Raw genomic sequence first — 14357 nt, 5'->3', positions numbered from 1 at the left:
CTGGGCTTGTACGCACATCCCTGAGTGGTGAGGACACACCTGTCCTCCCGCGTTACTGACTTCGTTCCTTCCCGGAGCAAGGGCCTGTCCCGCAGGGGAGCCATGGCTAGCAGAGGCTGTCTTGTCACCCTGCCACCACAGCTTCTGGTTCTGCACCTGTGTCCCCTGCACCTAGTAGGCATGCTGATAATTACCTGCCTCAGCGAAGAATGGGTTGGATATGCTTGAAATTTTAGGTTTATAAGCAATATTGTTCCTAAATAGAGGGATGATTTGAATTTCAAAGGCAATCTAAGAGCAAAGGTTGAAGACGGCCAGGCTGTTGAAAACGGGATGATAATGTTTTTAACTTGTCAGCTCTTGAAAAAGAATAAAGTGGCTTCAGGTAACCATTCCTTCAATAAGCATTTTCCCAGTACCGGCCTCATCGGGCGGAGATTATCAACACATGACTGGTGGTGTCTCCCTTCAGCCACTCCCCCGGGGAGACAGATCCCTGCTGAGGTGTGTGTTGGCCGGTGGCAGGGAGAGGACTGTGGGGTCCTCGGGGCAGGAGAGGGAGGCCGGACGGCCCCGAGAACCTGGGGAGAAGCCGGGTCTAGAAAGTCAGGATGTGGTGGCCGCGGGGAACTGAACACTGAGGAGAAGTCACCTGGGGGCTCTTGGCTGATGAGAGCCTTTATTTTTCTTTCTCGAGTAGGAGACAGGATGTTTGTGCTGAGGTGTTCCGGAGTCTGGTGATAGGATGAAATAAGGATTACATTTATAATGGTGTCCCTGGGATGTCCAGCCATTCATGTGAACGTTAAATACTTTTCAGGTGCTGTTTTTCTTTTCTTTTCCCTGTCCCGCTCCCCCACGGCTCCCCTTCGGTGGGGAGTGAGGAAGGAGCGGGACCAGGGGCAGATGTGGCTGTGGAATAATGACTGGGCCTGGACACCAAGGGGAAGAGCGCTCCCGCCTTTGGACTCGGCGGCCAGTCTCTCCACTTTGGCGGCAAAATGTCCCAGAATCGAATCTTACTGTCCCCTTGTGCATTGAGTTACCCCGGCTGAGTGACAGTTCTTGTAGAAAAGCAGCCCCACGTGACCCAAACGTTTGCCTTTGGCTGGCCTGGGGCCGGCAGAGCAGGGGAGGTTGAGGGAGCTGTGGGTCCGTGGGGGCCCTGCCTGCCTCGCCGGGGGCGGGGGGGAAGGTAGAGGAGGGTGGGGACGGGGCTGCTTTCCCTGGGCTGCAGCTCCCACGCCAGCTCCCCAGGGTGACCCCGAGCGCCCGCAGCTCCCCTGGTGCCCTCGGCTCCTAGTCTCCATCTGCTTGCCCGTTTGTGGCTGACCTGACCGTGCCACAGCCAACCCGGCCCACCCTCGGTCGCCACGGTTCTGCGTCTCACGGAGCGGGCACGCTGGCCTCAGCCTCCGCCCTGTGCTCACTTGCCAGCCTGGGTGCAGCTGGAGACTGAGGGGAGTGTGTGGTTGGCAGGGGAAAGCAGAGGAGGTGGGTCCGGTGGCTGTCTGTGCCGGGGACGGGTGGGGATGGTTCCGCTGGACTCCGTGACCCCGGGGGGCACCACTGGCATTGCACGCGCGGGCCCAGAGATGCTAAGTTCTCTGCCCAGATGCCCCAGAGAGAAGGCCCCAGAGAGAAGCACCGAGGGGGAAGAGACCCACCCGGGCCTCTTCTGTGCCCTCTCGTTCGTGGGCCAGGCGGCCCGGCTTCCTCTTAGCCGGGAGCGCCGTCCGGTCCGTCCAGAGGAAGCGCGTTTAGCAGAGCCAGCTGCCCTGCCCCCCGCCTGCCGGCGACGGTCAGAGCCGCTTCCGCCTCCGCGGCGCGGTCATGTGCGTTGCTGGCTGCCACGTGGGGCGCCCCACTTTTCTATTTTGCAGGTACACGAACGGACTGAAGAAATGGATTTCCTGCTGTTGGTAGTCCGCAAACTTCTGAGAACAAATTCGCGTTTTGTGAAGGTAAATTTGATTTCCTGAGTAACAGGAATATTCAGGGTTAAGGTTTTTGATTTGGATTTGTGTCTCTTCGTTTTTTCAGAAACCATCGAAAGCAGTGACTCTTGACATTTGTTGTCATGTGTCCTCCTCCACATGTGGCCAGGAAGCTGGCTCCAGGGCATTCCCTCAGGATGGGAGTGTGGAATCTTTTTTTTTTTTTTTGGGGGATTATTATGTTGCATTAAATTCGGAAATTTTCTCCAGGCAGAAAGTGATGTGATGGTTGTTGACTCTAATGAAATACTGAGTGTTGGATCACTGCTTTTGGTTGAATAATTACCACAGTTTGGAGGTATGTGACTACATCTGCAGTCTTTGTTCTAAAAATGACACCAGAAGAGGAATTGAGGTTTTTTTTAATTAAAAATTTTTTTTTTTTTTTAATTTTTTTTTTTTCAACGTTTATTTATTTTTGGGACAGAGAGAGACAGAGCATGAACGGGGGAGGGGCAGAGAGAGAGAGGGAGACACAGAATCGGAAACAAGCTCCAGGCTCTGAGCCATCAGCCCAGAGCCCGACGCGGGGCTCGAACTCCCGGACCGCGAGATCGTGACCTGGCTGAAGTCGGATGCTTAACCGACTGCGCCACCCAGGCGCCCCAATTAAAATTTTTTTATAAAGTATATTTATTTTGGAGAGAGAGAGCATGAGTCAGGGAGGAGCATAGAGAGAGAGGGAGAGAATCCCAAGCAGGCTCCAGGCTGTCAGTGCCCAGCCCGGCGCGGAGCTCAATCCCGCGGACCGTGAGAGCGTGACCTGAGTCAAAGTCAGACGCTTAACTGAGCCACCCAGGCGCCCTGAGGACAGTTCTGTGCGCTGCTGTTTTAAAGACTTAGGTTTTGAGTTGACTGAAAGTCCGTGGGGATGGTGATCGCTGTTTGCGTCACGTGAACTAAAAGGAGGAGGGCGTGAACTCGACTGAACTAGCGGAGGGTTGTGATAATTACGTGTTCCCCATGTAGGCCACCCCGTGTGTGGGGAGCAGCTTCCGAAGGGTGGCCGCGGCTGGAGTGTGGCCTCGTGGAAAGGGCTGTGACGGGCTTTGCTGCTGTTGGAAAGCAGTTGTCTGCCAGTCTTCCGTCTGTTCATCTGCTTAGGGAAGCATCTCCCGGGACTCCGCTCCCAGGATGAGACCCGTCTGCCTCAGAAGGCTCACCTGGTGGGCGCCAGACAGATGGAATCTGAAAATTGTAATTGTGTCACTGCTTGACACGATTGTAGCACGAATGCAGGAATTTGGCTGTTCTGTTCCTTTTTTGGAATCTTAAAGGTGACATTAAAGATTGTTCAACAATTTGGGACCTTTTGGTTGTCATTTTAAGACTTCATTTTGGGGCGCCTGGGTGGCTCAGTCGGTTGAGTGTCTGACTTTGACTCAGGTCACATGATACCATTGAAATGATGGAAACTGAAGAAAAATTGGAAACTTCATAGTCTAACATATCAGCATAAATTTCTGTAACATGCAAATTACTTAGTCATTAGGAATTATTATTTTTTTTTTAAGACTTTGTTTTTAGGGGCACCTGGGTGGATCAGTCGGTTAAGCATCCAACTCTTAGTCTCAGCTCAGGTCTTGATCTCAGGTCTTGATGGTGAATTTAAGCCCCCACACTGGACCCTGCGCTGGGTGCGAAGCCTACTTAAAAAAAGTCTACCACATTGCTGAAAATGGTGGGCAGGAATTTGGTTCCCATTATAAAAATGGTAGGAAACCATTGGTTGGTTTCAGTATTTTCTTCATTTGTTAAACCTATGAAGCAGAATATTTTCTGGGCCAAGAAATGAGAAATCAAGTTATAGATGGCATTATACTGAGTTTTTTGAAATGCTCAAAAATTCTCTTTTTAGTACTTTTTAAAAAGAGAGTTGCTGTCAGAGACTTAGATTCGGGAGCGTGGGAAGATGGGCCTGAAGGTCTCCCCTTCCTCTGCCGCACAGACCCTTAGAGGTTCCTGGCTCTGGGCCGTCCCCACACCTGCTGGCCCCGCTGTCACTGTTGGCTGATCACACTCAGGTCGGTCCCACGCTGGTGTCTTGAGCAGGCTGCCGAGTCGTCTGTCTGGAGGAGAGGCTGGTGGCAGTGAGGAGTCTCGATGGCCTTGAGCAGTCTGGTCTGGCCTCATGTCCGCATGCCGCCTCAACCGAACAGAGGCCCCGCACGCCATCAGCCTCACTGTCCCTCGGAAGACAGTTTAGAGAGCATCTGCCGGGACCGAGTATGCCCCGTGGGGGCCACTCTTACACCCACATGGCTTCTCAGAGGCTTCCTTCCAACCTGAAGCAACTCATCTTAAATGAGTTCTGGTTAACATGCTTTCTACCATTTGGAGCTAACATCTTAGGGGAAAATACACGTATTTTGTTTACACAGTAACGCATTGGGTCGTCGGCAGCCGGCCGAGAGTTGGGTTGACCCCCGGTGAGCGTCTCAGAGACTGGCGGATGGCGCGTGTCCTTCGTGGCACTGCTGCCTTGTCCGCTGCACATCTGGGGTGCTGTGGGTGCTGCTCCTGGCTTTCACACAGAGTTTCCCACGGAGGACATCCCGTATTTGCTTCCTGGCACAACTGGCCACTTGTGGTGGGTCCCCGAGCCTCTGTGTCCTGCTTCGGCCTAGGCTGGTTTCTCTCCGCTGTGGCCCTGGGACCGACTGCTCCAGATTCGTGGCTCAGCGCCGGGGTTTTCTGGCTCCGCGTCTGCCTCTTTGCTGTTCTGCTCCCTGGCGTTTCTGTAACACCTCATCTAGTAACTTGCTCGTTTTTACTTTTGTTTTCTGATGCAAAGGTTCCTTTTAGATAAGTGGTCATAGGTTAGCTTTACTGTAGTCTCTCACTTGATAAAATAATTTAGGAGAAGTAGTAAAAGTTGGTTGTCTCTGAGCATTCGTTCAGCTGTAATAATTTGTACTCCGTTAAAGATTAAGTCAATGTATCGTACTGAAGTTTTGAAAATTACTAAAGCAGAAGACAAGCTTGGTAATTTAACAACATCACATTTAGTTGTTGTTGTTGCTCTTGTTTGTTCTAATGGTTTCTCTTCTGCAGATAATCCTCATGTCGGCCACCATCAGTTGCAAAGAGTTTGCAGATTACTTTGCCGTTCCTGTCCAGAACAAGATGAACCCTGCGTATGTTTTTGAAGTGGAAGGAAAGCCCCATTCAGTCGAAGAGTATTATCTTGATGATTTGGGGCACATGCATCACAGCAGGGTATGTTGGAAGGCATTGTTTCTTTCATAGCGAATGTGCCTTTGTGTCAGAGTAAGCCCGCACTGGTCAGCTGCAATTGTAAGACTGTACGAAATCCAAGCTGGGAGATGGTGCGGGCTGGGGCTGGAGAAGGACGGGTCGGGAGAGCCCCGAGTTTGTTGCTGTGAACTGTGGGCATCGAAACACATTGTACGCTCCTGTGAAAGTTGTTGGATTGGTTTTACACTTTGTTGGTGAAAAGTAAAATGTCAGATTTTGGTCAGCTATAAAATTGTAGATTCAGTTGAGAGTGGGAGGTAGTTTTATTTCAAATTTTACTTTGATTAAACTGCTTCTTATAATACAAATTGTCGTGCTCTCAATTGAAGGAGGAGTGTACTGACGGTGAAGGACCGGGATAATACATCCTTAGGAAAAGTTGCAGTTGATTTGACATTATTTTCACGTGGGTAATACATTTACAGGATTCAGAAATCAAAAAGAGGTTTATGGGCAGGTATAAACTCTCTCCTTCCCCCTCCTGTCCTCTGCTCAGCTCCCCTGCCAACGAGAGGAAACCACTGTCACTAATTTCTTAGGAATCGTGCTGTAACTCTGAATGTCTATATGAGCAGATACAAATGTGCGGTTTCTCCCTTTACAGAAACAGCAGTGCCCTCGGTGCACCTTGCCTTCTCGTTCTGCTTTTCATGTCCTTTCCCAACTCACAGCTTATTCATTCTCTTTTCAGAGCTACATTCTGTTCTCTCATGTCCATATCTCACTAATCTCCAGTATTTCTGGCCTTCTTCTTTTTTAAGTTTCTTTATGTATTTTGAATGGGGGAGGGGCAGAGAGGGAATCCCAAACGGGCCCTGCACTGTCGGCACCGAGCCCAACGTGGGGCTCCACCCCATGAACCGTTACAGAGTGTGACCTGAGCTGAAACCAAGAGTTGGAGGCCTAAACCGGCTGATCCCCCCCAGGTGCCCCTGGTGTGTTCTGGTTGAAAGCAGTGCTGCGGGAGGAGACTGTGCGCTCCCGACAGTGTGTTCAGAGGCTGGGCTCTCTCTGCCTTGTTACTGTTGACATTTGGGGCCGGTTCTTTGTGGTGGGGGCCGCCCTGTGCACTCACTGTAGGATGTTTAACAGCGTTTCTGGCCTTGATCCGCTAGCTGCAAGTGGGGCCCCCACTGTGACCACCAACAGTGTTTCCAGACAGTCCGTGGGTGGTCGGCTGCCCCATTGAAGACCCCTGTGTAGGTTATGCCTTGTAGAAGACAGTGTCTGCTGGTGGAATTGCCAGGTCAGAGGGTGTGTGCACTTGTGATTTTGATGGACGGTGCCAGCCTGCTCTGTGTAGGAGTTGGACTCTTACCACAAACATTTGTGATGTGGAAGTAGACTATAGCCTCGACGATGGTGAGTCAGCCGACTGGGTTCCACCTAAGGTAAGAAGACACATTTTGTCAAATCTGTTACAGTGGAGGGAGGCCAGCGATGGCCATTAAAATGTGGCACGTCTTTTTTTCCAACTTTGTAGATGACAATATTTCAAAAAAACAGGAAAGTTATAAGAATTTTATAGTAAACACCTGTCACCTGGATTCTAAAGTTCACGTTTATAAAAAAACTGTCAGAACCAAGAAACTAACTGATATATTATTAGAACTAAAGTTGTTTTTATTTGGATTTCACTGGTTTTTCCCTAATTTCCTTTCTCTGTCTCAGGGTCCCACATTGCTTTGAGTCGTCATGTCTCTGTAGGCTTCTCTGGGCTGTGACAGTTTCTCAGATGTCTCTTATTTTTGATGACCTTGACGGTTTGTAGGAGTACTGGTCAGGTATTTGTAGGATTCCCCACTGTTAGAATTCTTCTGATGTTTTTCTCATGAGTAGACTTGGGGCTATGGATCTTGGGGAGGCAGACCACTGGGGTGAAGTGCTGTATTGTCACGGGGGGACCGCCAGCGTGGCCTATCACTGGTGATGTTGGCCAAGGAAGTTTTTAAAAAAAATTTTTTATTTGTTTTTGAAAGAGAGACAGTGTGAGCAAGGGAGGGGCAGAGAGAGAGAAACACAGAATCTGAAGCAGGCTCCAGGCCCCACGCTGTCAGCACAGAGCCCCACACGGGGCTTGAACCCACCAAACTGTGAGATCACAACCTGAGCCAAAGTCAGATGCTCGACCGACTGAGCCACCCAGGCGCCCCTCCTGGCCAAGGAAGTTTTAGCCAAACTTCTGCCCTACAGTGTTACTGTCCCTTCCTTTTTCTTTTGTGTATTTGTATGTGTTTACCTGTTTCTTTGCTCGTTGCCTGTTTCCCTCCCCCCCCCCCACCCCCACCCCAGGGAGATGTAAGCAGCATAAGAGAGACACGTCTGTCCTTTGCTGTTTGGACACAAGTCACTGATTGCAGCCCGTATTCAAGGTGGAGGGGAGAGGGCACTTCGTCACATTTAAAAGTTTTGTACTTTCTGGCCCATTTTGGAATGTGAAAGTACCGATGGTTTTACAAGTCTTTCCAGCTGGCCGTTGTGTGTTGGAATCACGTCGATGATTGCTCGTGGGTGCACTGTGGAGTTGGGTCAGGCCTGGGCACCTGCCCTCTGCTCCCGTGCGTGCGGGGCAGCCTGGACTCCTCTCCAGCCAGGGGCTCGTGTTCTCCAGGCTGGGGAGAACCCGGTTTTGGCATTTGCATACCCAGTATCCTGTTCTTGGTACTTAATAGGTACTCAGGAAATATTTCGGTGAATGAATACATTAACATTAAGCCTTATAAAAGCAGTATTTTGTATAGATTCTGCTGTATAGTTTTTGGAGTCAGAGGAGTTTTAAAAATTCCAGTTTTGTTATTGTTACTACTCCCTGGGCGCACCATCTAATGTTACAGGGGAGAAGCAGCGTTCCTTCTGCGGACACCAGCCTTTCTCCCTTTCTGCCTTCTTAGGGACCTTTTCTGATTGACTGTTGCCCCCTCCTTGCTTTTTTTTTTTTTCTTTTGTAATGTTTACTTTTGAGAGAGAGAGAAAGACAGAGCGTGGGTCGGGGAGGGGCAGAGAGAGAGGGAGGCCCAGAATCCGAAGCGGGCTCCAGGCTCCGAGCTGTCAGCAGAGTCTGACGTGGGGCTCGAACCCACAGACCACGAGATCGTGACCTGAGCCGAAGTTGGTTGCTCAACCAACTGAGCTCCCCCCGGCGCCCCAACACCCTCCTCGTGTTACCTTTCCTAGTGCCTTCTCCACTGCCCCTTACCTGTCCCCATTTCATCAGAACTGAGTCTCTCCCATCTTAAAACGCACCCTCACGAGGTCCCGTGTTTCTCTCCGTGGTCTGGCTCCCACTGCCCCTGTTCTGAGATGGCATTTGTCAGGATCACTAGCGACTTCCTTAAGTTGAGAGTTCTCTGCCCTAAACTTACCATGACCTCCCTGTAATATTTGACACCTTTGGCCAGTGTGGTTTTCTCGAAAGTCACCCTTCCCTTGAGGCCAGTGTTGCCCTTGTGGTCTTTCTGTTGCCAACCCTGGCTGTTCTTTTCGACGTCTTCTGAGGAGTTCTTTTCACTACTTATTTTCAGCTTTTTTGTTTTCACCCTCCCCTTAGAAGTGAGACAGGAGGGAGCGCCCGCGATGTGTAGCTTTAGGCCGGAAGCAGAGCTGAAGGAGAGCGTGGCCCCGCCCACCACTCCCCACGCCTTCCCGCCCTGGACAGGGCTTTTGTAATCCTGTTCACAGTTGGGCAGTAACCCACTTCAAGGGGAACACGGGGACAGTGAGACAGGTTGAGGTCCCCGTTCTGCTCCCCGACGGTGCCTGGCCGTGTCGGCACCGTTCGTTTCCTACCGTCTGCAGCGCTCGTTCTGGCACGTCTCTCGCCCTCCTCCTGGGACCAGCTGGCCGCCTCGGCACCGCCGGCTCGTGGTGACGGCAGACGCGCAGGGCTCCAGCCTCTCCGCGTGGGGCAGAAACACGAGCTTCAGCCTCCTTCTGCTGACGGCGTCACGGTCGTTAGTTCGGCGGAGGAGTGAGTCTCTCCGTTTCCGCCTGCGTGAATTCGTTCCCTCCACGTTTCTGCCCCTTCCCCTGCTCTATCTTTTGTCGGAGCGCATCGACTGAGCGAGTGGGCCCGTTCGCTCTGAGCGCACCGTGCCGTCTGGGGGAGCAGAGACCTCGTCTGTCGTCTGTTGTTTGCCCCTGACTCTCACACGTGGTGGGGGCGAGGGCAGCCGTGGATCAGCGGGCCCGTGACCCACCTCACTGTTCCCGTCGTCACCCGTGTGACGCCTGCTGGGAGAAAGCGGGGCTGTATCTGGTGTCTTGTATTGTATTTAAATGATAGTCTTTGGGTTTGGATTCTAGAACACAGTGAAGTTACTTCTGAATTGGTGACGTACCTTTTCCGTGGCTTACTGGTTTGTAGAAAAATCGTTCTGATGGGTGTGAATGCCACTGTTGGGGTTTGTGAAAACTATGCTTTCTTTCTATTTCTGTTTTGTATGTTTCTGTTACGGTTATCGTTTGGATAAAGTAGAAAGTCGTTCCAGGTAAAGATAGAATGCTCCTTCACAGTTATTGATGAAATAAAAGCCGGTTTGTTATTCTTACATTAGTAGGATCGTACTAATAATGAAAAATGGTTTCTTACCAGCTGACTTAATTTACTCTAAAAACGGGGGGAAAAGTTTGCGTCTGTGGCTAACTACTTATCACTTGTAGACTTCTGATGTGTTTTTCACAAAGTTGAATGCAGTGCTTTGAGCATAGTACTTGATAAGTAAGGTTATTAAATACACCACAAAAGCTTTCTTACTCTTGGTGCAAAAAAAACCCCCGATATGGCTATGAAAGAGATTTTCTGGAAATTATGCCATAACTGTTGTGCCGGATGTTGTAGAGAGACTCTTCCACGGTGGTGGCCTTGGTTCCATGAAGCCGTCAGCTCAGACCAGTGATGCCAACCTCACCGGGGGGGTGGCTGCTGCGGTTGACCTCCCGCATTCTGCGGAGGTGTCTGGAGGGCAGTTTTAAACGAGCTGGGCTCATTAGTTTTGTTTTAGTATGCGATTAAAAGTAGTCTGGCGACCTGTGCCCTGGCACATAGGTGACTTCGGTATATTCTTCCTGTAAGTTGGCGGATGTAACGGGGTGTTAGCCTTCCCCGGTCCTCGTGACGGTGGTGGCGGTGATGTCTCAGGACTTGTTGAGACGGGCGCCTGATGGGAGGGGCGCCGGCGCTGGGTTCTGTACGCATCTGGAGCTGCTCGCTCTGTCTTCAGACTAGGTTTCCCGACAGACATCCCACCTCTGTGTGTCTGCACTCTGAGCCCATCTGCGCCCCAGTGACAGGGACGGGGGGTGAACTCGTCCGTACCGTGTCCGTTGGGGCCTGGCGCTCGGCAAGCGTTTGTGTATTGGCTGCTGACAGTACTCTTTTTATTAGGGTGTTAAAGTGACGCACTAAAGACAGTCACCTGTCTGAACCCAGAACCCCTTGTAATCCTGTTCTGATCTTCCGGCCTTTCCTTTTCCTGTGTTTAGCTTTCTCCTCACATCCTGGAGGAGCCGGTGATTACTAAGGACATATACGAAGTCGCTGTCTCCCTGATCCAGATGTTCGACCACCTGGATGTGAAGGAGAGTGGGTAAGAGACGCTCCGCTTGGCAGCGTGCTTCACGTGCGAGTTCAAACGGTTCGCTGTTTGTTTAGAAACCGTTTAGTGTTTTTATAATGTTAACATGTAACTGTAGATACCTTCTCCGGTAGTCACTGTATATATTTTAAAATAAAGTCGGTACATTGGCCATTTTTTTTTTTTTTTTACGGGAAATTTCCACTTTAAAGTAGTAAGACCAAGTACAGTTTTAAGACTTGACAGTTTTAGAAGCCAGCAGTCACAGCCTAAAGAGAGAATGGTTTCCAGACATGCTGAGTCCTGTCAGTCCTAGTCTGAGGCAGGTGGAGAGGACCATGCTAGAAGAAGGTGTCGGGTGCATTTCCTTGCCTTGGTTTCTGTTTGTTAAGAAGATACGGGGGGCGCCCGGGGCTCAGTCGGTTGAGCGTCCGACTTCGGCTCAGGTCATGATCTCACAGCTTGTGAGTTCGAGCTCCGCGTCGGGCTCTGTGCTGACAGCTCGGAGCCTGGAACCTGCTTCGGATTCTGTGTCCTCCCTCTCTCTCTGCCCCTCCCCAGCTCATGCTCTCTCTCTCTCTCTCTCAAAAATAAATAAACATTAAAAAAAAAGAGGAAGATCCGCTCCCCACCCTAAGGCTCCTTGGTCACCCGTTTGCTCACGTGTTTAGCTGGACCTTTGAAGCGGAACCTGTTTTCCCTTAAGAGCAACTTCAGGTTATCAGGGGTGGTTGGAGTCTGTGATATAAAAAATACTGTATTATGTTCTGAACCCTCCCTGTGTTCATTTCCTGTGGCTCGTAAATGCAGTTTCTGTGTGAGAATGACAGACCCGGACGATGTAGAGTCCGCCTCCTCGCGGCAACCGGAACGTGACTGCGGGCCACCTGTCCTTCCAGGCCCGATGCGCACGTCCATGCCTCCCTCCTTTTACTGTCACTTGCGAAGTGCAGACATCCGTGACGCGTAAAGTCACTCGTCTTGCGGTCCCCCTGAACACTACCTGAGAATGAGCGGGCCGTCATCCCGTCCCGTCCCCCACAACCTGCATGCAGTTGTGTTACTTTAGCGGTTTCTGAGCTCCTTCAAGTTTTGGTCTTTCTTTCTTTCTTTCTTTCTTACCTATTTTAAGAGATTTCTTTCTGGCTTTGATTTTTTTTTTTTTTTTTTAATTAGAGACAGAGTGCACAGGCAGGGGAGGGGGCAGAGGGAGCGAGAGAGAGAATCTTAAGCAGGCTCCCTGCTCTGCACAGAGCCTGACACAGGGCTCGATCCGTGACCCGTCATGACCTGAGTCAAAATCAAGTCGGACACTTAACCGACTGAGCCAGCCAGGTGCCCTTATGGATTTTGTTTTCTTTTAAATAGACTTTATTTTTAGAGCAGTTTTAGGTTCACGGCAACGTTGAGGAGTAAGTACAGTTCCCACGTGCCCGACGTAGTCACAGTGCCCCCTACCGTCAGCGTCTTGCACTGGAGCAGTACCTTGTTGTTGACACATCATCGTCACCCCCCAAGTCTGCAGTGTAGGCTTCACTGATGGTGTGCATTTGATGGGTTTCGGCAGGCGTGTGATGGTGTGTATCCGGCATGGTAGTATCCCGCCCCCAGATCCTGTCTGTCCTGCCTCTTCCTCCCTCCCCTATAACCATGGCAACCGCGGATCTTTTTACTGTCTCCCTGGTGTTGCCTTTTCCAGAATGTCTTGTGGTTGGGATCATACATACGCAGCTCTCTCAGATTGGCTCCTTCACTTAGCGGCAAGCATTTAAGTTTCCTCATGTCTTTTCCTGGCTCGTAGCTCATTTCTTCGTAGCGCTGAACAGCATTCCCCTGTCTGGACGGCCCGCGGTGTGTTTACGCGTTCACCTGCTGAAGGACGTCTTGGTGGCTTCCGAGTTCGGGCAGTTATGAAGGAAGCTGCTGTAAACATGTATTTGCAGGTGTTGGCGTGGACGTAAGTTTTCAGCTCCTGGGGGTGAGCACGAAGGAGCAGGATCGCTGGATCGGTTTTGTAAGAGACCACCCAAGTGCCTTCCAGGGTGGCTGCGCCATTTCACGTTCCTGGCAGTGATGGATAGGGGGCCCCGTGCCTCCGCGTCCCCACCAGCATCTGGTTGTGTGAGAGTTCTGGGTTTGGCTGCTCTGTGTTTTGGCACGGAGCTCTTGTCAGATGTGAACTGTGCCTTCGGCATTGTATCGTGCCCCGTTCGGTCTTGCTTAATGCTGTGGGGCCTGAATTCCGCTTTGTCATGTTTCAAGATCGCAGCCCTGCTTTCTTTCTGTCTTGGCCTCTAAAATCTTGGCCCTTCCTTTACTGTCACTCTTTTCTGAACGGCTTATGTTTAGGTATGTCTTTTGCAGGTAGCAGAGTTGGGGGTGGTTTATGAGTCGTTTGAAAAACTTTGGCTTTACTGAGTTCAGCCATCCGTGCTTATTGATACGACCGTGTGTTTAGTCTCACATGTGTCATACGTACTCTGTGGCCTTTTCTTTCGTTTTAAAATCTTTTCTTGGTGGTTAGGAAGGTTTATAATGTCGTCATTGTAGTTACTGTATCTTTAGAGAAGGCCCACAGACTTCTTTTCCATTGTGAGGGCTTCTGACCCTTGTTCCCTGGGGAAAATGCTCATTGACTTCCACCTGTTTGTTAGCTTGGTGGCAAATGGAGCATCCTGTTCGCCTCTCTCTGTTCCCCTTCCTCTTCCCCTCATTAAAAAAAAAATTTTAATGTTTATTTTCGAGAGAGAGAAACAGAGTGTGAGTGGGGGGGTGGTGCAGAGAGAGGGGAAGACAGAATCCGAAGGAGGCTCCAGGCTCTGAGCTGTCAGCACAGAGCCCAATGTGGGGCTCGAACTCACAAGCTGTGAGATCATGAACTGAGCCGAAGTCGGTCGCCCAACCTGCTGAGCCACCCAGACGCCCCTCCCCCTCATTTTTAAAATGGCTTTATCAAGATACTATTTACATAACATGTGATGCACCCCTTTAAGCTGTACAGTTGAGTAGTTTCTGGAATATTCACACATATGCGGCACCATCACCACAGCCCATTTTAGAATATCTTCATCACCTTAGAAAGAAACCCTGACCCTTTCACTCTCTTCCTCATTCTTCCCCTTCACCCCTGGTCCTAAGCAACCACTAATCAACTTTTTGTCCCTATAGGTTTCCCTGTTCTTGACTTTCATGTAAGTGGAATCCTGTAGGATGTGATCTTTGATGACTGACCTCTTTCACTTATTGTGGGTTTTCACGGCTCGTCCATGTTGTAGTGTGTATTGGGACTTTCTTCCTTTTTATGACTGAGGTCAGTCCTCTGTTGTAGGATACACCACATTTCATTTATCCACTCGTGTATTGATGGTGACTTAGGTTCTCTTTCTCCTTTTGGCTTTTGTGCAGAATGCTGTTGTGAAAGTTCACGTACAGGTACTTGTGTGGATGTGTATTTTCATTTTTCTTGGGTATATACCTAGGAGGGGCATTGTCGGCTCATATGGTGACTCTGTGTTTAACCAGTCGAGGA

The 14357-nt window shown here is 50.4% G+C and overlaps 1 protein-coding gene across 1 annotated transcript in view; it reads left to right on the top strand.

Moving 5' to 3' along the window:
- Window positions 1-14357, top strand: part of TDRD9 (tudor domain containing 9) — a 118389-nt gene that overhangs the window by 28680 nt on the left and 75352 nt on the right. Inside the window, exons 6-8 of the mRNA XM_047080087.1 lie at window positions 1884-1964; window positions 5052-5216; window positions 10737-10840. Coding sequence (XP_046936043.1) covers window positions 1884-1964; window positions 5052-5216; window positions 10737-10840 — 350 coding nt within the window. The remainder of the gene's footprint in view (window positions 1-1883; window positions 1965-5051; window positions 5217-10736; window positions 10841-14357) is intronic.

Source organism: Lynx rufus, unplaced genomic scaffold, assembly GCF_022079265.1.
Source record: "Lynx rufus isolate CCGP_SWC_20201006 ecotype Redwood Valley unplaced genomic scaffold, mLynRuf1.p SCAF_17, whole genome shotgun sequence".
Classification (NCBI taxonomy): Eukaryota; Metazoa; Chordata; class Mammalia; order Carnivora; family Felidae; genus Lynx; species Lynx rufus.
This window is presented reverse-complemented; position numbering and strand designations above follow the sequence as displayed.